This window comes from Phodopus roborovskii, unplaced genomic scaffold (assembly GCF_943737965.1).
Source record: "Phodopus roborovskii unplaced genomic scaffold, PHOROB, whole genome shotgun sequence".
Lineage (NCBI taxonomy): Eukaryota > Metazoa > Chordata > Mammalia > Rodentia > Cricetidae > Phodopus > Phodopus roborovskii.
In genome coordinates, this window is record NW_026126624.1 from 1,119,877 (window position 1) to 1,147,063 (window position 27,187).

Consider the following 27,187-nt stretch of genomic DNA (forward strand, 5'->3'; position numbering starts at 1 on the left):
ACTAAACCTCTAACTCCTTTTCTCACAACTCCATCTTTCACTTCAAACTAAAAACACTGGCCTGAAAGCACCAACAAGGGAGATGTGACGGGCCAGCGGTTATTACTCAAGAAATCACGACATTTGGAACACATGGAGGAAAACACTGGTAAATCTGAACCACATGGAGGGCTTGTAGAAAGCAAACTTGGAAGGTGGGACTGGACTTTGCTATTTTGAAAGACCTCCCTTGTCTGAGACAGAAACAAACTCATCTAACCCATAAACCACACTGAAAGAAACTGAAGTGAAAGAAACCAAAACCACCCAAGTTTTAGCACTATAGTTCCAAGGAAATTCAGCACGAATGAGACATGGGAGGCAAATGCACAGTACTAAGGTGAAGACCCACGAGGAAAGGCTGATTCCAGCCAACTATATGGGCTGCAACTACTCCCACAGCACTCACTGGTCACTCTCCTACTTCAACAGCTTGAGCAGCAAAATGGGGGAGAGTTAAGGAAAACAGGAAGCCATTATCAACAGAGGGGTGGGGAAAGTAACTCAGTTACTGCCAAGAGCAGGGCTGTGACTCATAGGACAGGAAAAACAATCAGCTGTCAAGAGGCTGCCTCCTTGGAGGAAAGATTAAAAAAAAAACCTGAGGTTTAACTACAAAATGCACCCAAGATTTTAAGATAAAGGGGACCTGCTTCCTGAGGTCATTCTAGAAAAATTTCTCCTCTTAATTTGCCTAAAATGACTCTTTGTGACCCAGACAACCACCAGGGCACTTAGGAAGAAAGGGGCACTTAGAACTGCAGGGCTGGAGGGTGAGGGGAGACAAGGATCAACTGAGCAGTAATAAAACAGTATTACTAATAGCTTACATTCACAAGGTGCTTTCAGTATGCTAGGCTCTTTGCTAAGAACCTAAACAGGCATTCTAATACTTAATCCTCACAACCCAATGATTAACACGGTCATGCCTAAAAATAACCTAAATTGGAAGCTTTTAGTACTAAAGTAAAAGCTGAATGGCACCCATTATGTGTATTACATACACCAATCTTGCCTACCAAGAACATGACTTTACCTTACCTACCAAGAACAAACCTTTACCTTTCTTTCCCCATCCTAAGGGGTAAGAATGGAGAGATGGCTCAACCTTTAAGAGAACGTGTTACTCTTGCAGAGGATGCAGGTCGTCGGTTCTGGGCATCCACATAGCATTTCACAACTGTTAGTAACTCTAGTCCCAGTGGGTAAAATACACCAGGCATATACACATAGTAAACACTCATACACATATAACATAAATTTTAAAAGGGGGAGGGAACCTATTTTCTTTCCCCAAACGACAAGAGAATCCAAAGCCTTTATAAGAATAAGATACAGGGGCCAGGTGGTGGTGTTGCACACCCATACTGCCAAGCACTTGGGAGAGGCAAGTGGATCTCTGAGTTTCAGAACAGCCTGATCTACAGAGAGAGTTCCAGGAGAAGGTTATACAAAGAAACCCTGTCTTAAAAATCCTAATAATTATTATAAATATAAAGTCAGGAAGATATTTTAAACACCAAAACTGGTGATCCATAGCAAGCCAGTAAATGAAGTACTCTTTTATTTAAGAGTTTCAGAAAACAAAACATTAATGGCATGTTCTATGCCCGTTATTTATTTCAGGAAGGCCTAACCCTCATGTCCTAATTTGGGCTCAAATGTTTCTACCATAAGAGCTTTTCAGAAGTCTCTGGCCGAGTCACCTAATCAACTAAAGTGCAAATTGATTAGGGAGCAAAGGTCACAGACATATAAAGTAAAAACTGACTTGAAAGGAAAACAGCCCCTGGGTATTTGATGATTCTGGCCTTCTCTCAATAACCTTAATGTTCCAAAACAAGTAATAATAGTTAACATTGGAGAAGCTGCCCAATCTTGCTGGAATGTATGAAGAAACATGAAGACAGATGACCATAACAATCACCTAAAATAAGCAAGCTTGCAAAGCTGTTTTTATTTCTTTGAAAAGGAGTAACTGGAGTAATGGAGGAGGGGGACTGTTAAACACAGGTTCTTTGTTATATTAAAGTAATACTCCTTAAGTAGTCAGGTAATGCTAAAAATACTAAGGATCTTTACAAGTAGCAGCCGACAACCAGCAAAAAATTGATTACTAGAAGTCATACAGTTTTCTTGTTAGGGACAAGTTCACTATACCAAGTTTTATGAAAGAAACGGCAAGGGTGTGGATATCCCAGGTGATGTCAGCAGCTATATCTTACAAATTTAGACAACTCCATTCAATACTACAGTAAACTGCATATCAAATATTGTTTACACACACCTATCCATTAACTTCATCTTTTTATCCTATTTTGAAGCCATAATTTCAGGTAGTAACCTAGACTGACCCCAAACTTCACACAGCTGAGGACAATCTTGGACTCCTTATCTTCAGCATCCATATCCCAAAAGAACAGAGTTCAGGTGTGTCACATCTAGTCTATGTAATCAGGGACCAAACCCTGGCAGGACCCGTTGCATGCTAGGCATGCACTCTACCAACTGATCCAAATCTCCCAACCACAACTGGTACTAATCTACAAAAGGCACTAATCATAAAAAAGACAATAGATAAATAATAATTACACAGTGCAAGTTTAAAATAGTGAAAATACACATACAAAAGTTTCTTGCCTCTTTCTTCCATATCTACACAGGCTCATAAAAAAAAAAAAAAAAAAGACCTAAGAAAAAAGTTTTGAAATGTTCACTGGCTCCACATGGATTGTATTCAGTTCTTAAACCTCTAAACCTTTAATACACATTCACTGATACCACGCAATATTCCTGGACTGGAAATATCTTGCAAAGAATGGCTTACTCTCAAATAAACACAATGTAGTGTTGGCTACTTAATTCTATCCCACACAGAAATTTAATATATAACAAATACTAAAAATCTACTACTATAATTGAATTTTAATACACCAAAAGGAAGATGGGGTAACTATTTTCCTTCTAGTATCAAGATATTTTGTTGCTTTTATCTAGTAAACACTTTAAAATGTTGGAAACCAGTAAATAATTTATAAAATGTAGATCTCTAAGGATGTTAAGCATTTTGCGCAAAATAAGCATAAGCACATAATTTTTAAATCATGTAAAAACTTTTCTGCATAATTCTTTTGTGTAACAATGTTAGTCCCCATTTTCCTAAGAACCCCACCTAAATAACTAGGATTATGGGAAACCCATGAAACCCACTCAGGGAATTGTTCCTTTAACAATCACCCATGAATAACAACACTCAAGAAGCTCATACCATTCATTCCTTCTTCCTTTTTGAAGACAGTCTCCCTACAGATAGGCCTGGGTGTCCTGTCTTGCAAACCAGCCTGCCTTGAACTCAAAGATTGCCTGCTTCTGCCACTGACTCCTAAGAACTGAATGAAAGGTGTGTGCCACCACACCCGGTGCCCATACTTATTTAAAGTACCACATTCAATGGAATTGTTAACAGTGTCTCCTAAGACTGGAATAAAGCATATGTAAGTAAACAACACATAAATGTACTAACAGTGCTTTTCCTTGGAGGTTAAATTCATTACTTGTGATTTAATTTTGAGCTGTAGTTGGTAAACTATTTTTAAAAATAAGTTCTTGCAATGGTTTCCAAACAAGGTAGGATATGAGCAACAACACAGAAGTTTGTTTACCAGAAATAAACTAAAGGGAGACTAGGGCCAAGGCATTTCTCAAGACCTTACCAAGTAATTCTGCTACCTAAGCCAAGTTTGAATCTCGGCCAGTGCCAGCACGTTACACTTTAGTATAGTCTGCTGACACTACACAGGAGTGTATTTCCTAATGCACAGACACTTGTCATAACTAAAAGTTTCTAGGCCATTTTCCACTTAACTACCCCACTGCGATTCTTACAAACCACTAAACACATACTGACCTGAGTTTTTCTTCCTCAAATGGCAATTGAGAAAATGTTTGATACCAAGTAAAAATGCACGGGGACAAGCTCAAATGCTCTTCACTTGGTTTATGAGCCATGAATGACACAGAGCTTAAACACCCGTTAAGGCCTTTCAATCAAAAACATTCCACTCACACTAAACTGCTTTCAACCAATGGGAACAAAATAAAACTCACTAGTCTCTTTATAATGAACAAGGAAATAAACGGGGGGAAAACGCACCAGATTTAAAAAAAAAAAAGCCCGAAAATTATAAAGAAAAACCTAGCGGACTACTATTTGGAGATTTACGATACACTGTCTTTTCTCCAAAAGAGGACAACTATTCCAGGAATGGGCTCAGGAAAACACACTGTAGGGTGTGGTGTGGACCACTACAGGCCAGGCCTGAGGACTGCAAGGATCAAAATCGGTCCGGAAAGAAGCCGCCCACCGGAAAGTCCCGGCCAAAATTCCCTTCCTCTGCCCCGCCCCCAGCACCAGGCGAGCCCGGAGGAAGCAGCCGACCGGCGCACGAGGCCACGCGTCACCGCGTTCTCCCGCCCACCACGACTGACGTCAGGGGGCGGGGCCAGGCCAGCGGCGCCTACGTTGACCCGGCTGTTACCAGGCGTGAGCAGAGCCAATCAGCACCCGCCGCCACCGCCGGCCGGCCTTTGAACTCGGCACGGCAACTTCCTGCTGTTTGGCGAGTACACAGAGCAATGCAGTATGTCTGTCAGCGCTGCGGCACAAAGGAACAGCCATTTTGTGACTGAGCTGGACGTGCACCAAGATGCCAGAACCTCCGAGAGCTGCTCCCTGCGCCAACTACCGAGCTGCCCCTTATTTCATCATCAGAGTACCAATGGGAACGAGGGTTAAGGGATGTTCTGATATTTAGGACTTCATTTGTTTTTAAGCCTTCTTAAAAATCCGATTTTTGAAAGTATTATCAGCGTCATAAAATGGCTGCCACTTAAAACTGCTTATTCCAGTCCAGAAGCACTGCATATGCCTTTTTAAATCATCCCCAGCCTTACAAGGCTAAGAAGCTCCTGAAAACGTTAGAATTTTACCCACACCTCTGGATATCAAAGGCAAACGACTTTGGATGCACATTTAATTTTGAGTTTATAAATGCCATGTCCTATAACAGAAATATGTTCACACGGGTCCATGCATTTTCTTCCCCCCTAGTTAACACTCCTGGATATAACTTAGGTAAGTATGTGGCATACTTTGTGTCTGTCTAAAACTGTTGTATTTAGAAATTACAAGTGTAAATTGTTTAAATATATTCTAAAAAGTAATTTTAATGTCCAAAAAGCATGATATACAAAGCATATTAGAATTCATCATTAACTTAAAAGAATAAAAGAATACACTTGATCAGTAGTAAAAGGTATAGCACTTGTATCCAAAACGGGAAAAAAAAGTTTACTTAAAACTTGTCCTCATACTTGTTTCTCAAGTGATTCTCATTCTGAAGTTTACTTGACCTGAAAGCAATTCCTTTCCTCCCTTGCAGAAATCAGGGTACAAAGGTGATTTTAATAATGTTCCCTAACAATGTACTTCAAAAATTTAGCAGCTCTTTCAAGGTACACAGGGCAAATTAAATTTCAGCTCACTAGAAATATTAGCCTACTGTACCAAAACAACAAAAACATTCTTTAAACTTTACAATCTTTACAAGGAAGTGATGTCATAACTATGTACATGCATTGATAATGTATGTAACTTAAGAGTATCTCCATCTTCAAGGATTCTAGAGTATCTGGACATCCATCAAATATACTTTCTATACTTTTAAATATACTTTATAATCAAGTCTGTAATTGGCAAAAGCATTAAAAGCCTGCTTCTTGTTTTGACAAAAGAAATGAAGTGCATGGCAATGCTCAAATCATATCCCAGATAAAAGTAAAAGTTTATTCAAAGGCAGCACTTGGAGATAAATTAAGAGAGCATAGTCTGATCAATGAAACCAGAAACCCTGCATAAGAAAGCCAAAATCCTGGTGAGAATATGCAAATCATATACTCAAGGGAGTAACAGCTCTTAATACTGGGTCTTTCATAAATGTCAAATATATCTAGAGCTTCCTATAGCTTCAAATTATTACTTTCAAGAAAACTAGTTTTGCATTACAAGCTTTTTGTTCTATATATAACCCAATAATTACACAGGCCAACTCAAAAGATCCAAAATTGTAACAACTCAATTTGCAGAGGAACTTGGAAATGTGCTTTTAAAAGCAAGACTCAAACTATTTTTAGTAAAAGCAAAATTCATCATTTGTAGAAAACCATATTCAAAATTTACAAGCTAATTTAAAAAAAGAATTTGATGCAAAATTATAAAATAAAATCAAAATTGAGAAAAGATCACATAACCAATCACATCCTTGTTAGCTGCATAATTTAAAAAATTATGACATGACAATTCTTAACAGATACAGATATGCATGAACATTATTTTTTTAAATGAAGATAAAGATACAGTCATACAACAAAAATATCTTATAGGTTTTATTACTTTAGTCACTGAAAACTACTTCAAGGAATGTGAAACAAATCATTATTTGAACAAACAGTACATTAAAGCTTCAGAAGAGAAAGCATTCCAGACGACTCTGTCAAAATAAATGGATAAATTTAAAGCAGCATCAACTAAAATGTAAAGATGAAATACAATTACCAGCCAGAAAGCACTGTCTTAACATAAATACACAAGCATAAACCTTGTAACATTTTAAACATAAAATCTGAAATTATATTGTCATAGTAACAATCACAAAGCTCAAGTGTTAATAGTATTCCAGGATTTTTTCAGTTACAGATTTAATGATTTCAGGAACTTAAGTAAGGTTTTGTTAAGTCATAAAATTTTCAAATTTGGTAAGTGTATCAAAAGAAAAAAAATCAAAATCATAAAATGAAAGGCATCAGTCAAAGGGTCTCATTTGTGATTCTGTTTTTAAATGTACATTTTCTCATTCATATAACTTTCTCAAATGTCTATTTACTATAATTTACTACCACAAGGCTCCTCTATGGCCCTCAGTTACAAGTCTGAATATCCCAGATTATTCAAAGGAAAAAATGTGCCTTGTATGTAAAATGGTGCAATGCAGCAATGGCTAAACAGACAAGGTCATTTTTCTGCAGCGTGAAAACCTAAAAACTAAAAATTTACTGACAGAAAAACTACAGTTTCTAGGAAAGGCCCCTCCGTACAAAAGTACCTTACCTTCTGAATGCTGTAAGAGGCCTTAAGTCACAACTCAACTTTCATAAATTGCTACCAAAAAATCAGGGTGTGGCATGTTAGCAATCTCAAGGTCACGCTTTAAAAAAAAAAAATCTACCCAAGTTAGACAATTCAACACAGACAGCAGCAATCCATGTCTGTCAAAGTAAACAAGTGTAAGCTGAGGTTTCCCGGAAAAAAAAAAAAAAACAGAAAGAAAAGAAAGTTGATAGCTCATACCTCGATGCATTGCTGTGTAGCGAACTGTCCTCCTCTTGGCTTTTGTCCTTATTTCTCATCATCTTTTAATTCTTAAATATAAGGGGGAGGGGGAATCTGTGTTTGCTTTGAAGTCCTGTGCCCAGGTATTTACTGTCAAAAGTTGAAAGAAAGGTAAGGTCCCAGCTTCTATGGATGGTTCTTATTATCAGGAACAAAGTCCTGACGATGTTAGCGATATTCATGTAATGCAACAACGGTAAGCATCAAAAAAACAAAATATTTCTATTTTTTCTTTTTAAAATAAGTGGGGGATAAGCTGAACTGTAGAAGCATCACTATCAATAAGGAAAGTTTCTCAAAGTAACACACTGGATAAAATAACAATCTCTGTATCGTAATTGCGTCATCCAGGAATTTCTCATATTTACAATAAATAAAACCAACTTCAACATAAAAATCTTTAAAATTATCACTAATTATTATGGGCTTACCTGATCCATGCAGTATGTCCAAAGCAAGAGTCCTATCTAGTAGTAGAAAAATACCAGATCCAAAATTAAAAATAACGCGAAATCCTCCGTAAAAAAACAAAAAGTAAATGAAATAGTCCTCAAATGTGTTGACTTGTCAAAATATAAAGCAATAATTAATACTAAAACAGGTCCGGAAGGGAAAAAAAAAGCCTCATTAGGAGAGCGCACAAAAATGGAGGTGCGCCATGGCTTCTAAGCTGGAAAAAACAACGACCTGGGCTCTCAATACGGCAGCTTCTTCCAACAAGGCACGAAAAAAAAGCTCCTAAAAGCTGCTTTTCTCTCAAAAAACGGTTCGGGTCGACCCCAGTAAGTCACTAGGAGAGGCAGGGGGCTGCGGGGGCCCCCTGAGGCTGCCCGAAAGTTAGGGAAAGTTGCGTAAAGTGAACCGAAGCAGGGAGCAAAGCGCGCTCTCTCTAAGGCACAGCCGCCATCTAGAGCCTCCTTCCCAGCTCTGAGAGCTCTGCCTTTGATTGACACTCTCTACATTTACCCCACAACTCAGGTGATGTACCATAGACCCACCCCTTCATCTCCACCAAAAAAAAAAAGAAAAGAAAAAACTAGATCCTCCATCCAAGGGAGCCTTAAGACCCCCAACCCCACACCTCCCTGCCCCTCCAGACCACTCCATAAGAGGGAGGGGGAAGGGCTTCTTAACCCCCTCTGGCTCAAGCACCCTTTTAAAGCCAGAAAGAAATGTAATTTGTTCCTTTTGTCTAAAGATCTGCTAAATATTTCAGTCCTTGAGCTAAAATAACTTCCTTCCTGGACAGGAAGTGGTGTTTTATCAAGCCATTTTGAAATAAGAATAATTTTTAGAGAATCTAAAGCTCATCTTAAAGTACTAATCTTTAAAAAAATTAATACCCCCATGGGTAAAATGGCTTGCAAACAGAAGCAGCAACATCACCATAAATTAAGCTCAACTCTTGCCTTTTTGTGATCCCTAAAAACCATCTAAAGACTTAAGTTTAAGGGGGAATTTTCCACCCCAACTGGAAGGGGTAATTTTCTTACAACTCAAGAGCGCCTCCCTAGTGCTCAGCTGCGGTAGAGCAAAACTTAGTACAACCACCCCCATCAGCAAAATTTTTAACCCATTATATAACCTTGGAGACGCCACATACCAAAATATTCTCATATTCATTACATATTTATTTCTTAAACTTATTTGGGCAAAATGAGTAACTACAAAATCTAGAATATAGACCAACCATGGACACCTTTAAATCAAAAACTCAACATCAATTCCAAAACCAAAAGAACCAGTATAACACAACTTTCACTCAGATTTCAAATCAAATTCTAAGTGCACTCATATATCATCAATGACAGGTCACTTACAGTAGGTCACATCTAACAGCCAATAATCAAACTTCCAAAGACAAACTCCCTAAAGGTGGAAACAAGATCTATAGAAGCAAAATTACAATTGCAGACAAGTAACCAACCACCCTAAAAACTCAAAACATTCCTTTACTAAACCCTATAACTGATCAAAACCATGTCACTCTTATCAATGTGGTGATCCATTTTAAATTTACACCAAAAACGACCATATTAAATCTAAGTAAATGGAAAATCTATAATCAAGTTTCAATTCTAAAGAGATTTTTTTCACCCAAACAAAAAATCCAAAGTTCATTTTTCAATTTACACAAAGACCAACCAACTACTTCAACAAACACTCCATGTGTATTAACCATAGATGTATATCCTAAGGTATTTCACATTGTTTTCTCAGTACAGAGAACAAAGAACAAATCAAGTCATTTAGTCACCAAAACAAATCCCCATTATTCTTTTACATTAGTTACCAAAATGAAAACCATGGGTAATCTAAAGCATGGTGTGATTCATTTAAACTCCCAACTCTACAGAAGATTTTCTCCAATGTAAATTAGACTACTGTAAAATATCAAGCCCTTTGGTGTATACCCTTAAGGCCCTAAAAATTCACATCTAATATTAGACAATACAAACATCAGTATAACTCAAATATTCAGATGAACATCTTACTTCCAGATGTTTTACTTATACTTTAAAAAACAAGTCAAAAGGACTACTTTTATAAACACGAATTGAGATATTCTGACTTAAGTCTGTATTGGCAAGAAGTACTTTGTTTTATAAATGTATTTTAATCTTATGACACTTTCAAGGTTCCTGTTACCCACTGATTAATATGCAAGATATTTTGAGAAGACCCAAACAAACTTAATGAAAGTCATTTAAACCCTATAATAAACACCAACCAAACTGCTTTTTAACCAAAGGGCCATTCCAAGCACAGGTACATTGACACAACTTTGCAAAAAAAAAAAAAAAAAAAAACATAAACCAAACATTCTTCAGTACACATTCCATTTTACCAGCTTTATTCAGTATAGTTTAATGAAAAGCAACTATAGAGGTCAAAATGTTATTGAGAAAAAAATTAACACTGAATGACAGCTTCCACTTTAAAAAAAAAATAAAAAATTAAAAAAGGGCCAAACTGAGAAATCTTTAAATTTTAGATATTTTATTGAAGTTAACATTCCATAAGGTCACTCATAGCAAAACTGTTAAGGAATTCCAGGAATACAAACTATCATTTGAATAAATGTAGCATCTTCTTCAGATGTTAAACTGTACATGCTATGTAACAAGTCTTTAGAAAGTAAATCCCACTGTCCATTTGTGTTGGGTAACAATCATTCATTTCATGGAATCCACAATAAAGAACCCTGTGTTGGTTGAATAATATCACAGCATTCTTGCATTAATCCATTTTCCTCAATTCCCCATAGTGGGCTGCCATCTTGATTTCTCAGTGGTAAGGTCCATTTGAAAGTCTTCAAGTTGACTGGATGCTTCACAAAAAAAAAATTAGAAGAAAAAAATTCTGTTGGAATGGCAATCAACTCATTTCTTCAAACAGAAAATTCTACCCACCTTGAATATTCTACCATACACAAATCTTTAATTCTCCAAAATCCATTTGCTGAAACAGCACTATTGAGATAAACTTAACCTCTCAAAAACAGAATCAATGAATACACATTTTGTAGGTTCTCCTGTCAGATACACTTGTATCCATTAAAAACAGTAGCAAAGATCAAATTCTTAAAATATAACATTGTGAATACATGAAAGTAAAACCAAAGATTAAATTTCAAAAGTGTTAAGAGGCTAAATTAGAGACACATTGAAATCTACAATTTCAATGCAAAAGTTTTCAAGCCTCTTCAAAGAAATTTATAAAAAGAATCTTAAAAGTTAAAGCAATAGATCATTGCATGGTATACTTTTAGTCTTACAGCTGTTAATTTTGTTTAGGTAACACACATGACCTATATAAACAGAAGCACCTTTATAGTTATATATCTGAGAATGTAGAAAATGTGAAATCACAAGAAAAAAATAACAAAAAAATTAGAAACATCTGCTTGCCTTACTTGGAATTTGCCACAGAAATGCTAATGCTTTTCAATTATAAACAACTAAAATATATGTTCATTGCCAAAACATCCTATGTTCCTCCTGGAAAAATTAATCTGTTATTTAAATAATTTGGACTAGAGGGAGAAATGAAAATCTAAGTGATCTTACTAGTAAAGATCTGGATTTGTCACCTTCACACAAAATTTGAAAAAGAAACCTTTTTTCCAGTTTTTATTATGTGTGCATGTTTTTCTAGGGGGTGGTAAACATTTAAATGGGTGAAAGGCCATGTGAAGGCCTGAGGTTGATATGTTGGTAGTGATGTTGAGAAACCATTTTAACTCTATTTGTTGAAGCAGGATCTCTCAGTCAAACCTAAAACTCATCATATTGCTAGTTAGTTCCCTCTGATGGGGACCCATCTCCACCTGAAATTACAGGCAGGTGGTGGCTGCACATTTACTGAGCCAAAAAGCCATCCCTGGTGTTCTCTGTACTACAACTTTCCAACTCAATTTGTAGAGTACAGTCATTGTGTGACTGAGGAATAAGAAAAAAAATATGAGAAGGTATGTTTGCTTCTAGGCTAATTTCCTATCTTCCTACCTAAAATTAAGGAATGTTCTCTAATTATAAAAGGCAGTGCTGCCCCTATTAAAAAGTGATTCTTTATAAGACTGTCACAGCATCAGTAACAATTACCAAATCAACATATTCCTAACCTCTGGGTCATCTCTCCACTCCCAAATCAAGGTATTTCTCTCTAGTAAATTTTGGAAATTTCCCAAACCCTTCCTCTTAAAATAATTCCTTCTGTTCCCATGTGAATGAAATACTATCTGCCTTCTTTTCTTAAAATTAGGAAGTGGTTGGGTACAATGGCACATGCCTTTACTCCTAGTACTTAGAGGAGTCAGAGGGGCAGGAGAACCTCTGAGTCTTGAGACCAACCTGATCTATTGGGGAGTTCAGGGTCACCCAAGGATACATAGTGGTACCCTGCCTCTAAATGAAAAGGAGAGTAATGGTAGCGGCACTTGTTGTACTTCCAGGGCCCAGGTTTGATTCCCAGTACCCACACAGTACCTCATAACTTAAACTCCACTCTCAAGGGATACAATTCCTAGAGGCCTCCTACAGGATTGGGCTTGCATGTGGTGCACAGACAAACATGCAGGCAAATCAATACGTTAAAAAATATTTAATTTAAAAATTAAAAATGGTAAATTATATGTCAGCACAGTCTATTGCAAACCAGATAAAACTCATGGTCAGGTGCTATATGATGAGCCAGTGATATAATCTTTGACAAACTGACAATAACAATGTATTTACTACTTCAGGATATCAGGTGCAGGTCACTCAGTGGTACATTAATACTCAATGCTATCTGTCTGCCACTGGATAGTAAAATTCACTTCTAAAACAATACTTAAGGAGAAAAAAAGAAAAAGCATAGTACAATTCAGAAAAGTTTATTCATTGAATGCACTAATCGGTGGGCTTGAGCACCAACACCATATAAAACTGGGCATAGCGGTAGCACATGCCTGTAATCTCAGTATTTGGAAGATAAAGGAAAAATCAGACATTCAAGGTCATTCTTGGCTATAAAAACCTCAAAAAAACATAGAAGGCCAAATAAGGTGGCTTCCACATGAAATCCAAGCACTCAGAGAGGCTGAGGCAAGAATACGGCTATTGAGTTTGAAGCTACAACAGGCTATAGTCTCAAAAATAACAAAAACCTAATGACATTATCATTTGAAAACTCAAAAACTGCACTCCCATTGTTGTCATGTCATCAAGTGATGTATTTCAATAATTTTTACAAAAAAAATTTTTTTAACTACTAGAAGAGAAACAGACTTTAACATTATCAATCAGTGATCAATATGGACTCATTCAAAGCCCACACATGATCCAAAACCAAAAAGCAAAAATTTTGTTTCATGAAGTAAGATAATAAACGGTCTGTGAAAGGTTAAGAAGTAATCCATTTACATTCATGAAGTTTCAAATACTAGCAAAAACTATCTAAGAAAAGTTTTACTTGACAAAAAAATAGGAATCAAATATGAGCACTTCAGCATGAAAACATTAACAAAACCCACAGCTCCTCAAGTGCAAAGAATCTTGATCCTAGTGACTGCCTGTTGTGGCACTACTGAAGATGACATGAGCTAACCTCAGTAAAGGCTGGCTACCATTGCACTACATCATAGTAATAATCAAAGCTATGAGGATCTCTAACTCAAGAGTCAGAACACTTTCTATTTCAACAGCATGGGTGTCATTGAAAACACACCCAATCATGGAGTCAATTATTTAAGAACAGTTTTGCCTTTAGTATTATTGTATTGTATGAAAATACTTTAATGTAGCATAGATACTAATGATCAACTACTCATTCTACAATCAATTGTTAATTAATACAGACATACTGAATAGGTATGCCTTTGAACTAGAATGCCTTTGATCTAGAATTCTATGTTCACTCAGACAGACCTAGGGCCTTTGTTTCAGGTATAAGAATCAAACTTAACATTGGTATTTTCTAGTTTGTACTTCCCTTAAGTATATATGTTTATTCTAAAAACAGATGTGCTCCCTGTGCAAATCTAAGCTTTTATGTCAACAAGGTTATCATTAAGTTATCTCCTGAAATCCAACTACTAGAGACATTCATACATTAAGAACAGAAAATTGAGTGTGGATATCTTCAAATTCTCTTTCAGTAAATTACTTTTGAAACTATGATACAAATCATGAACTAAAATGCAAGCCACTGACTTATATGGAGTCCACATAGGGTTCTCTTGAAATAAAGCAGTTCTCTACTTAAATTTCAACTAGCTTTACCTTTTTTTTTTTTTTTTTTGAGATAACCTCAGTCTGAGGCCAAGAATGAATGTCCTTGAACATCTGGCTCCTGTCCTCCCAAGTGCTAGGATTACAGGCTTCAGCCAATCTTTACCAGTTTTAATAGCAAAGAAAAACATACAGTGTGGATCTAAAAACTAACAGTAAAATTATTTCAAAAAGACTAGCCAATCTTCATCAATGAAAGGATGAGGTCAAATATGATAAAGCAAAAGTCATCTTTTTTGTGGCAATTACAAAACAAACATAGAGACTGGGTATGGAGGAAGGACCATACATATTACTTTTAACTTTTTGTCAAAATTTTAGCTTTCGAGCACACCTATAATATTTTACATAATAACACTTATGGGTTTGGTTTTCTTGTGTTTTTTTTTTTTTTTTCTTTGAGACAGGGCTTCTCAATGTAGCTTTGTCCTTTGTCCTGGCACTCTGTAGACAAGGGTGGCCTTGAATTCACAGAGATCTGCTGTCTCTGTCTCCCCAGTGCTGGGATTGAAGGTGTGTACCACCACTACCCAGATTAACATTTATGCTTTTTTTCTTATGTTTTGTTTTTAACATTCATGTTTTAACAATGAGTTTCAATTTGCCTTTCATTAGACTGAAAGCACTACTTGATAATGTTTACTAAAAGCTACACTAACATCATAAATGAACAAATATTTAGTGAATAGGTATGATGTACCAGGCAACTGATCTCTAAGTGTAATCACACAAGAAACTAGTAACTAGTGCATTAGGCAAATTTTGGCTCTTCTCATTCTCCCTCAGGAAAAATGAAAACCTTGTTTTGTAGGTCTTAACAGCCACTGCAATCTATCTCATGTAGCAATAATGGAAAAAGAGACACTCAGAATCTAGATTCACAAATATTTTACTCTATCAAACAGCTAGTAGACAATTATCTTCAATGTTTGTTGCCAATAAATCCTTTTGGCAATTAATTCAAAAAGATTTATAACAACCTTCATGTTTTACTTTTTCCCACTACTTCTTAGATTTGAAATTAGAAAAACTATTTCACAGTAGTGGTAATTATAACACTTCTTGTATCAAATAGCAATTTCTATGACAATAAGGCAAAATGTTCAATCTTGAGGTTTACGTTAAGAGTTCATTTATCATAACCAACTACAAATGGAAATCAATTAAAATTAATTTCTATTGAAAAGACAGACCCAAAGGGTGTCTGAGTTCTACATCATAAAAGTAGCATAGACCCTAAGGACCATGGGCTGTTTTCTTTGGAGATCAGACTGTAAACACCCTCGGGTATAAATCTATTTCAGTACAAGTATTCTCAACTGTGAAACTGTAATGTGAAAGCAACCGGTACCATAGTATCACAGGTATGCTGTAGGAAAAAAAAAACTTTCCAAACTCAAGGGACACCAAGTTAAGGATGTGGGAAACAGGTCCAAATGGGTTTCTTGATCTTAATGTTTTAATTTCTGAGTCCATTATGATGGCACATCTTTAATCCCAGCACTCAGGAAGCTGAGGCAGGCAGATCTCTCAGTTCCATGTTAGCCTGATCTACATAATAAATTCCAAGTTCACCGAGGATAGAAACCATGTCTCTAGAATGAACTTCATATGTAACCATTCATTATATGGATTTCCCTAAACTGTTTACAACCTTGATAAAGCTTAAAATTCCAAATCAGTAACTTAAAATGTCTAGTGGCACTTAATATTAAAAAATCAAACCCAACAAGTAGATTAAGACTTACTAAATGAATCAATAATGTCTATGGCATAGGTCTTTCCTTTCATTCCATCTGGGGATCCACATTTCTGCAAAAGACAGAATAGATTTTATTAAATCCTATGACTATATCACAATTGCAATATTGTCTAAGGAATCAATAGACCAAGAAATATAATTTATAAATGGATTAACCCAAGCAAAAGACTGGAAAACTGTAACAAGATCTTAGACTTGGCAGTGCATTAGCTAGCTGACTTCTAGAACAAATTACTAAAATTAAGCCTAGGTCTCACTCAGTCCAAGAACTCAAAAGGAGTCATTACAGAGGCCCTTCATGAATTTGAACGAATATCCAGAGTTGAAAATAGAGAGAATACAAGTTAACAGTACAGAATTAATCCATACTCTGACCACCCATCTAATTAACTTTTAAGTCTTTCAAAGAAAAGCTTTACTACCTATCTCCAAGATTATTTTATCCCTATTACCATATTACTTTGTAATATCTATGCTAGAATCAACATAATATAATCATGTACATAGTATTTCTAAATAAAATGTTACCTTAGCTATCATTTCAAATTACTATCAACTGTACTATTTGAATAACACTGAGTCTTTAAGACTTACAACTTTTTATGTCTATGGGTATGTGCACATCTACACAAGTCCAGAAGAAGGCACTGAATATTCTGTAGCTGTACAAATAGTTTAAGTACTGAAAACCACACTAGGATCCCTCTAAGAGTAGTACAGGCCCTTAAATATCAAGCCATTTCTCCAACATAACACTAATGTTTATATATGCACTTGATTTATCAGCACTTCTCACTAGTTACTGACATAAATTCCTCATAACTAAATATGGGAAATATCTTGCATCTCAAATACTTTCTGAAATAAGGATGGGTTTTTATGTGCCTTAGGTTTGTATGATTATAATCACAAAATAAGAAATAGAGCTGTTCTGCTAGAGCCTAAGCTCTACAAACCTAGTCCTAAACCCCACTGCTGAGTCTCCTAACAAAGAAAAGGTGCCAAAAGCAGAGTTCTGCAGCCTTGGCAGCTATTACGGTTTCTTCCCCTGAAGTTGCCAGCAGCTCAAATTCCTGCCCGCCTAAGTGCTTGGCCTCTGACCATACTTGGACAGGAACCCAGCTTATGGAGGCCATGTCATCACCCCTTGCCTCCTACCTATAAAATCTCCACTTTAGTTTGGGGGAATGACTTCTCTGGCGCTGGGAACCTGCCTGGTAGCTGCTTTGCTCAATATATCTGTTGTTATACTTTTCCAATTTTGGTTGATCTGGCTTACTGAATCATTAGAGAATCATTATTGGGGAAAGGGGGCAGAAAACCTATTAAGAGGTATAACTAAACAAAAAATACTAAAAACATGAAAAAAAAGTTTGAAAGTTACTGTCACCTCAGGACTCAGGGAGTTGTCAGCTTGGATTATATATAGGAGACTATGTCTCCACCAAAAAAGACAGTGAGATGGCTCACCAGGTAAAAATGCTTGCTGACAAGGAAGCTGAGAGGAATTCATATGGAAAAGAGAACTGACTTACACAAGTTTTCTCTGATCTACAAACATTTAAAAGCTTAATATGAAATTGTAGCAATTTAAGATATTTTTTTAGGAAAAAAAGCAAATAAAAAACCTAAAGTTTATGACTTAAACTAAGCTATCAAACTAACTTCCTAGGAATTATTTGCAAGTGCCTGTTTATGTATCAAATCTAAAATCATTTTTATAAAGCATAATGACGATATACCAAGGATCTGCTTAAAAAGTTACTATTAAAGTAGATACTAAATATCTTCATAAGAAAACAAAACAAAGCAATGATCTTAAAATTGTTAAACCTCTAGTGTAATCTACCTTAATAGGAAGAGGGTTTTTGAACAAAGTCAAATCTTAACACAGGAGGAAACTAAATTGACTCAGGGCAAGAGATGATGGTCAGTGACAGAAAGAAGGCTCCCCAGCATTTGAGGTCCTTGGTTCAAACTAGTATAAAAAAATAAAACTGATTTAGGGCCCTTTACAGGGGTAGAAAATGTTTAAAGAAACCTTGTCTTTCAAAGATTTCTAAGAGAAATCCCTCATGCTGCTTTAGTAGTATGATTATGATTAAGTCACACACCAGTCCAAAAAATTTTTAGGTGAGGTGATGAAACCACGGAAAAAGAGTCTTTGATATTACTTTACACCAGAGTGAAATGATTACTGCTGATGCAATTCACAATAGGTTCTCCTTTCCCAAAGTTGAGCAAGTATGTAGTATTTTTGTCACCCTTCAAAACGGGATGAGAGTCCAGTTCAGTTTAAGTAGAATAGCAGTATCATTTTCTTCAAATTCCTACCTGTCTCACATATTTTAAAATGAACTTTGTGACCTAAAACCAAACTTTAGGGGATATAAGCATATAATGCTGGCCCTCTGGCAGTAATATTCAAGAACACTTTGTTGCTTCTTAAATCCCTTAAACACTTAAAATCTAAGAACAGTGAACTATAAGAAAATGTTTACAAAGATAGGATAATGAGAGGCATGTGTGTACTGTGGTAATCAAAAGGTTCCTCCTTGTAATCTCTATACAGCTTAAGAAGTCACAAAACAACAAGTAAACAAAGATATTAATTAGCATTTCTTAAGAAAACTGCTTTAAGGGACTGGAGATAGCTCAGTGATAGAGGTCTGACTGCTCTTGCAAAAGACCTGAGTTCAATTCCCAGCATTCACATGACACCTAACAACTGTAACTACAAGTCTAACACCCTCACACAAGCATACATGCCTGAAAAACACCAATGCAAATAAAAATAAATTATTTTTTAAAAAAATGCTTTAAAATAAATCATTAAGGTAGGCATGATGGTTGATACCTAAGGAAACTATCTCAAAAAAGAAAACACACACAAATAAAGCATTTATTTTAAAACCACCTTTATAATCTGAATTTAAAGGATTATGATTGCTGATACATATTAACCACTTAATTCTGTAGCTGTAGAGATAGCTCAGTAGTTAAGGTACTTGTTGCTCTGAAAAACAGAGCTTTGGTTCCTTTTAGGAACTAGCAGCCAGCTGACATCCCCCACCACCCCCTGACGATGGGTGGGATGCTCATGGCCTTGTCATCTCTCAAGCTTTACCTGGCTGCCAGAAGACTCAGTTACGCATGCGCGAGACCCCCTTTTAAAGCAAGCGTGCCAAGGGCACCTCTCTCTCTGGTTTCTGGTTTCTCTCTTGCCCCCCCCCTCTCCTGCTTTCGGTTGGCCACCAGCTAGCCCCTCTTTCTCTCCCTTCTCTCAATAAACTCCAAGTGGGCGCTAAGTCTCCTGTTTGTGTTTCTTAGGCATTAGCTGCAGCAGCAAAACAACAACAGTTCCCAGTACCCAAATGGTGGCTCATAACCATCTTTAACTCCAGTTCCAGAGAATCCAACAACCTTATGACCTCTGAGCACACTAGCCATGCACACAGTGCAAATACATACATGCAAGCAGAACACTCATTCCCATAAAAATGTTAAATCTTTCACAAGGTCAAAGAAGCCTACTCAAGTTGTCTTCTGACCTTCAAAATCAAATTTGCAAACACACAAATAAACTAAATATAAACTTAAGGTAAAATTATAATTCCTGAAGCACAGACCTATGGGGCTTTATTAGATAATATGTAAATCCTAACATCAGAAATGCCTTTTTAAAAAAGGAGGTCACCCCAAGGAAGGAAGGAAGGAAGGAAGGAAGGAAGGAAGGAAGGAAGGAAGGAAGGAGCGAGCCACACCCTTTAATCCCAGCACTCAGGAGGGAAGGCAGAGGCAGGTGGGTTTCTGTGAGTTCAGGCCAGTCTGGTCTACACAGGTCCAGGACAGCCAGGGCTGTTACACAGAGCTCTGTCTCAATAAATCAATCAATCAATAAATAAAACACGTATACACACAGACACACACACACACACACACAAAACTCAGATCACCTCTCACTAAAGATGCATAATAATCTTAAATTTAGAGTATCAGGTGTAATGGCTGGTGGCATCTGTAATCCCAGCACTTTCAAGGCTAATGCGTAATCTCTACTACCTTACATTCAAGGGCAGCCTGTGCTACACAGTAAGATCATGTTTCAAAAATATGCCACCAAAATGGCTCAGGACTGTGGTGGCACGTCTTTAATCCCAGCACTAAGGAGGCAAAAACAGTTGCATCTCTGTGAGTTCAAGGACAGCCGGTTACAGAGCAAGTTCCAGGACAGCCAGGGCTACACAAACTAAATCCTGTCATGAAAAAAAAGAAAGATGGCTCAGAGCTTAACTGTGCTTTGATGCCAAGTTTGCCAGTCCACATGGAAGAGCCAATTTCTAAGGGCTGCCTCTGACCCCCATGTTCACACAAGTACATAAATGGAATTTTTGAAAATAAAAAGGCTGAGGATAGCTCAGGGACTGTTTTTCTACCATGTACAATATAAGGCCCTGTAAGCAAAGGAAACAAAAATGCAGAAACAAGCAAAAACATTAAAACTGTTAATTACAGTAAAAATAGCCACTTTGAAAATAAATTTTGAAATCTACCTAGAAGGGAAACAAATTCATGAGGTGAAATTATTTACCTTAGAAATGGAGAAATATTTTTACTTAAAATAATTTTTTCTATCAACAAGAAAACATGGAAGGCATATAAACTACAAATCTTATAATGACGGTCAGCATGGTCAGCTGTAAACATGAAAATACAGTCATCTTTAAAATTATATGCTTTCATATAGCAGAATTCTAAATCTTCTTTGCTTAAATACAACTTTTGGGGGGCAGGGTCAAATAGCTGGTAATCGTGACTATATTATATGCCAGCCCCCACTTCCCAAGAGTTAGGACTGGAGATAGACACAACCAACCAGTGTTAATGCAGTACTAGGGCTTTGTGCATGCTAGGAAAGCCCTCTACCAAAAGAGCCACTTCTTCAGGCTCAATTTGATACTTTTCCAGTCTCTGCATTTACACTGTATTTTGGTATACATCAAAATTAGGTAATTGTCTTGTTTTACTATTCTAAGAGTTTCACAACAGAATTAATACCCATTATGCAATGTAAAGAAAAAGAAATTCAGATCACATGGAAGATACTCCCTGGGATTATTTTTAATCACTCAATTTAAGAGCTAAAAGAGAGATGAAAGCTATAAACTCTATACCCTTCACACAAATAAAAGATTCAAGGCTCAAGAATACAAGTCAAGATTATATAGCCTATTTACATTATGGGTGGAGAACCCTGACTGCTGAATCATCACATATATCTGATTCAACAGTAAAATGATAAAGGAGAAACCAAATTTTTAAATACTCAGGAAACTGATCAGAAAACTGAGTTATAGAAAATTTACATTATAATTACCTATGTCATACACTCAAAACTATAAATGTGTGTCATGATCCAAAAACACTTGTGATTAGCCACAACACAGCTTTTTAAATCTTTGGTATTTAACTCTCTAAAGTCCATTAAGTATGTTCTAGCAACATAAACACAATTAGAAATAAGATTTTTAAGAACTGAAGAATTTGTTCTTAAGTAAAAATACTTGACAAAGAAAACTAGCTTGGTTATGTAATAAAGCACATTTACTACATATACCTTTGCAGATCACATAATCCCATCTGCCCTCATGTGCCAGTGAACTTTTTCATTAGTAAATCATAAGTATTCAAACACTGAATATAAGTACTATCATAAAGATAATAATGCATGTTCTTTATAAACTATAACTTAACCACTTATCTGGTTATAGGAGTTGCCTCTGAAAGGGTAGGAATTAATTTAGCAATTACTACTTCACTTATTAAAGTGAAAAAAGCTGTTTATTACTTTTTCTGTTCAAATTATACCTCAGATAAGGCCATTATGAATATATTGTCTTAACTTCTGATAGTGTCATACAAAACACCTCATTCTCAAGTTCCAAAACAGTATTCAACAAATGCCAATTCCACATTCTTTTCGCTGCAAAGAAGAAATCCTAATTTTGGCATCTGTTATAGGAACTTAAAATTAAAGATACTTTTGTGTATATTCTATCATTGAAAGATTATTTTAAAAGTCTATAATTTTCTTGTCTATACAATAATATAAACCTGAACAATCTTAAAAGATACTTCATTAAGTTAACACAAAGACAATTAAAAATTAGTCTATTATTACATATTTGGATCAAAAGGTAACACAAACTTAATTTTCCATAGAGTTCTAAGATATAAGTAATTGTGCCCTCATTTTAATTAATTAGTTGCTTGGGGTTTTTTGTTTTGTTTCCCAAGGCATCACTTTATGATTACATATTTTCTCTGGCCAGTCACTTAAAATTATTCATTAGAGATTATTTCTGGATTCAAGATTATATGGACAGATTTATTTCTTTATATATAAGTCACATTTTCTTCATTCACCTTAATATTCACCTACTAAGGTATTAATGCATTTGTTTCACGGTATGCTGAACCCAAAACCTTTTGTGCTTGAAATTATTTCTCTTTTAGGTTCAAGAACAATTAGCAAAATACAGATAGATCGGTGCACTTATAGTTTGCTATAATAAATTTTTGTGCTTGTTTAAAGAACAAGCTACTAAAAATGAGTATTTTAACCATTTAATAACAAAGACATCAAAGTTTGTTTTTAGCTTTTGAAATGCAGTTCTTTCAAGAAGGAAGGGAACAATAATTATAAAAATTTAGGACACCGTTACATGACAGGAATTGGGTAGGGAGCTAAATAATATTTCTTTCAGACTGTAAAAACAGAACTGATTTAACATGGCATATTTAATCGTCACAAAAAGGCAAGCGCCATTTTATTGGGAAGAACAAATGTCTTACTACTGGACAGAATTGTATGCATTGATATAAATTACATGTGAATCAACTGTTTTAATAGTTAACACAAAAGTGCTCCGGTTAAAGGTAAAAATAGGATATTTTATCATTTTTTATATAAACAGTTAATTTGTCTCAATGACAAACTTTAGTGATATTTTTCTACCCAAATGTTGGAAAATATTCAAATATGATAATTAAAAGAACTTACTTGCTATATAAAATACAGAATTTCCCCAGGGCTCTCCTTTATTCTTAAAGGTAAATCTCTATTGTCTCAGTCTTCAAAACACCTTTTGGAGAAAACAAATAATAGTCTAAACAACTTAATGATGAAGTAAACTAGTAAAACTAGAAATGTTTTAAAACTTTATACAGAACAACAGCTACTATCAATGCTTAAAGCTTACTTCAAATACTGCTCTCTAAAATCTATTTAAATTGCATTCTATTCAAATTTCTTAATAAATTTAAGTACTTAAAATGTTAAAATAATCTGCATGGTTATCTTAAAGAGGTGAAAAGGGGAAAACATCTTTGGTCCAAGTCTGGCTGCAAAAGCTTGTTACCAAAATTAAACAAAGCCTTAAAAGTCTTGCAGTATTTTAAGGTATACAAAGGTACATTACACAAATATTCTTTTAATCATTTACTCAATAAAAAGAGCTTTTAAAGATTTTTAAATTTCAGATACATATATTCATTCATAATCATAAACATTAACTGAATGCTAGAATTAAGTTATCAAAAAGGCAACACAAAAACTGAACAAGTTAATTATGTCAAACCAATATATTTACCAATCTTACCTGGGATAAAAGCTGTATTTACTCAGAATCAGCAATCACACTAATTATAATCTTGTAAGTTACCTTAAAAAAAATAAGAAAAATGATTTAAATGTTTTGATTTTTAAAGATGTCTCGGCCAAAGACTGGATATGACGAAAGAAGAAAAATATTCCATTGACAAGATCCAGGTACAAATTTAAGAGGTGGGATGATACAACCTGCACATTTATGGCTGCAGTTATTTCTTATCTTTAATTTCTATCAGTCTTTGTTTTCCTCATTTGGAATTGTACTGAGAAATACTAGGGGTTAAAACATTGGAATCCATAATATAGAAAATTCAAAGAACTATCAATTTGCTTTCCTCTTTCCCCTCTTAAAAATCAAGTGACAAACAAAACAAAGGAAAACTAGACAATGTTTAGAAAATGTCATCATCTTAAATTTTTCTTTACCATCTACAAATACCTTTTACAGTTATGAGCATTAAAAATCAACTCTTCCAGGAGAAATTAGTGAACTTAAAATGGCCACTGGTTACTTTAAAATTTAAACCACAAGCTATCTGATCTCACCAAATGGGATATTAGTTTTGTCTTTTAAGCAGCTCTAAAACTTGTAACTATGACCTTCATTCAATTCCAAACCAGAGTCCAGAATATTTTGTCTTTCTCCTACCAAATTTATCATGAAAGATAGTAAGGCATTAAACTGCTAGATATTTTTACATTTTACTATTCAAAAAGGAGTCTGAAGAATTACGATTTCCCCAATCTCTTTAAAATCACTTTTCAGTGATAAAACATTTCAAAGCATTTGTTTGAAAAAACAAAATTGGCACTTCAATTCTGTGAAATCAAGGTATATGCAACTGATATAAAATGCCCTACCCTATAAAAGGTATTCCGGTTGTTTTTTTCTGGAAATACCCTGTGAAATATGGTCCAATCAACCCGTAATCTTTGATTTTAGGTGTACTACGTAATAAGTCTCCCCAACACTGTCTTTACGCAGCTCTTCACCTATACAGCACTAGGGCTCCACAGAATAACGACAAATATATTCAAAAATACACAAAGGTCTATGCATTCCTAGCTTGTTCTTCCAACAATTAAACGAAATACCTCACGCATCTTTAAATAAGTATGCAGAAAACTTCGATTTTCGTTAGAACTGTTTTTTCAATACTGTTCCGTTTTTAAGCACATCTCGACTTTATACATGCAACAAACATGGCCCCTCTTCATCGCCCATCATGGACAGTTCGACTTCACTATGTACACTATGTAAAGTAACTTCCCGAAGAACTGTACTATTACATTATTCCTTTATAAAACTTTTGCGATCACCGTTTGTAATAGTATACATTTTCTCTTTATAAAAAAATAAACACGATGAATTTTAACTTTTGAAGCGTAGGAACTGAATCCATTACGTTACTGATAACTGCTCCTTCTACTCATTTAAAAAAGTACCCAACAGTAGAGTTACGACCAAATATCGGGATGTCAAATGGTCTTGGCAAAAGTACCGGTAAAAATAAGCTGTATTCATCAAACGTCATCACCTAGTACCGTAATTATCAAATCTACTTCCATTAAACTGCCTTGTTGCCGTCCTCACTTTTGAAATACCAGAGGCACTACAGTAACTTGTCTTTTGTAAAAGACAACAAACGTCACGAACGTTTACCAAGCAGTAAGAAGATACCTTTGCATCGAGAAAACTAACAGCCGTTTTCAAAAACAGCTCGGAAAGAGTTAAAAGCCAACACCCAACAGTGATGAGGAGGAAAAAAAGACAAGTTTTGTTATGGTTTAAGCGAAGTAAGAGGTCCCATTGTTCTTTCAAACCCGACCCCAAAGATGGGTGCCCACCTCACTGTATGAGATTTTTAGAAGCCCGTGTCCGGAGGATTGTTGTTGTCTCACGCGAAGCAGCAAAATAACTCACCGGAGCAGGCCGGAGCTCCACGGCGCGGCCGCCGCCCTCTCCCCGCAGGCTTGGAGCGGCAGCGCGGCGCCCGGCTGGCTGTGCAGAGGGAACGCGGTGCCCGACCCACACTACACGGGTGGCTTCGGCCCTCGGCGGCGGCGCCCGGTGCTGAGAGTGGAGAACCGGCAACCACCCCGCCGCCCCTCCCGCCCGCGCTCAAGGACGTCGTGCTTTTCCTCCCAAGGACAAAGGACAATAAAGAGAGCAGGAGAGCAACTCACCGGATCGAAGCGCGGCCGCCACCGCCATCAGCTCGCTCTTCCTCGCGTCTCCGGGACGGGTCGCCAGCCGCAGTCTCCGGCCCACGGCTCCGGCCGTCTCCCGGCCACGCGCACCGCCAGCACCGCCGCTGCCGCAGCGGAGCCACAGGCGTCGCGGGTCCGGCCTTCCCGGGCTCCTATGCCACGGGCTCCCGCAACCGCGCACAGCCGCCTGGCCTCAGCCGCGGCCTCCTTGCTCCCCAGGAGCCCTCCGGGACGGCCGAGCGCTACTCCCAGCGCAGCAGCGAGCCCGTGGGCCGCGGCGGGCCGCCTGACAGCTCGGGTTGCTGCTGCCTCTCCGGCCATCTTGTGCCGTGTGTGGTGTCTCTCCCGTCTCCTCGCTCGGCTTTACTCCCTCCTCCTCCTCCCCCCCACCCGCCCCACACACCACACAACATGGCCTCTTCGCTGCGGCGGTGGCTGCGGCGGCGGCAGGAGCTCCGCTGCGTTCCAGCTCGCTCCCCTCCCCCAACCTCCCGCCTGCAGCTCCGGGACCCCTAATGCGCACGCGCGCCACCACCCGCCCGCCGTGGCCATTGGCTGAGCCAGCTTCCTGCCATCGCTTCCCGGAGCGGCCTCACGCACTCTGGTTGGTGCCTTCCTGCCGCCCCGACAGCATCTTAGAGCACACTAGTGGTCAGTTCTGATCCCACCGCTTCCACCTTTTCAGCGACAATAGGACTGTTTTAGTGCCAATCACGTCTCGTGGGCGTTTCGGCTGAGAAGTCTCGACCTGCGATTGGCAGATGATGAAACCTTTGCGTTTGCTGGAGAGACGTAACTTTCCGCTCCGCAGTGCGGACTTCTCATAGCTAGTTCTGGTGTGTCTGTTACAGGCTAACATGGCTGTGGTCGTTAAAAGCTTAGACTTCGCTATTTCTAAGTTGAGGGTTTTTTTTTGTCTGTCTAATAAGAAAGAGGGAGTGGTGAAGCGTAGACGACATGATTGACAATATAAGCAAAGACCGTGCGCGTCCTTCACTTTTAGACAAGCAGCCAGCCATAGCCTCAGGATTTTTTCCCCTAAGCAACCAGAACTAGCTTCAGGTCACAGACATAAGCAGTGATTTTATGATCTGCACATTCCCTAACCTAATATATGACTTGATATGCCATTTATTTGAAATAATTGTTAGCATACACAGTGGCCTGAGGCCAAAACGACCAAGGCTCATCATACTCTTGATGAGCTAGCTGGACTCCACACTTTCGGGCAGTGTTTGTTGAAGTGGTAGTTTAAACGTCAACAACCTGTCCAACTTTCCCCT

At 37.1% G+C, this 27,187-nt stretch overlaps 1 protein-coding gene and 1 long non-coding RNA gene across 4 annotated transcripts in view; both read right to left on the bottom strand.

The window, feature by feature from the left end:
- Chd2 (chromodomain helicase DNA binding protein 2) overlaps positions 1-8,792 on the bottom strand; it is a 113,435-nt gene extending 104,643 nt beyond the window's left edge. The window contains exons 1-2 of one of the 2 annotated variants that reach the window (XM_051206522.1): positions 7,918-8,792; positions 7,445-7,576 (exon numbers count right to left, since the gene is read on the bottom strand). In XM_051206522.1, the coding sequence (XP_051062479.1) occupies positions 7,445-7,506 (62 nt within the window). In that variant the 5' untranslated portion in view covers positions 7,507-7,576; positions 7,918-8,792. Of the gene's footprint in view, positions 1-3,946; positions 4,091-7,444; positions 7,577-7,917 lie in introns of those variants that run through there. The other variant, XM_051206521.1, reaches the window with a different exon arrangement.
- A 1,677-nt stretch (positions 8,793-10,469) lies between these two features.
- On the bottom strand, positions 10,470-25,741 carry LOC127238061 (uncharacterized). Of its 2 annotated transcripts, none has more exons than XR_007835901.1 (5): positions 25,618-25,741; positions 23,683-23,745; positions 23,085-23,166; positions 16,008-16,071; positions 10,470-10,817 (listed from the first exon to the last, which is right to left on the bottom strand). It is a non-coding gene; the product is annotated as an uncharacterized LOC127238061 (long non-coding RNA). The 2 variants fall into 2 exon arrangements; XR_007835902.1 differs by lacking the exon at positions 25,618-25,741 and adding an exon at positions 24,789-25,051.
- Between the last annotated feature and the right edge of the window lie 1,446 nt (positions 25,742-27,187).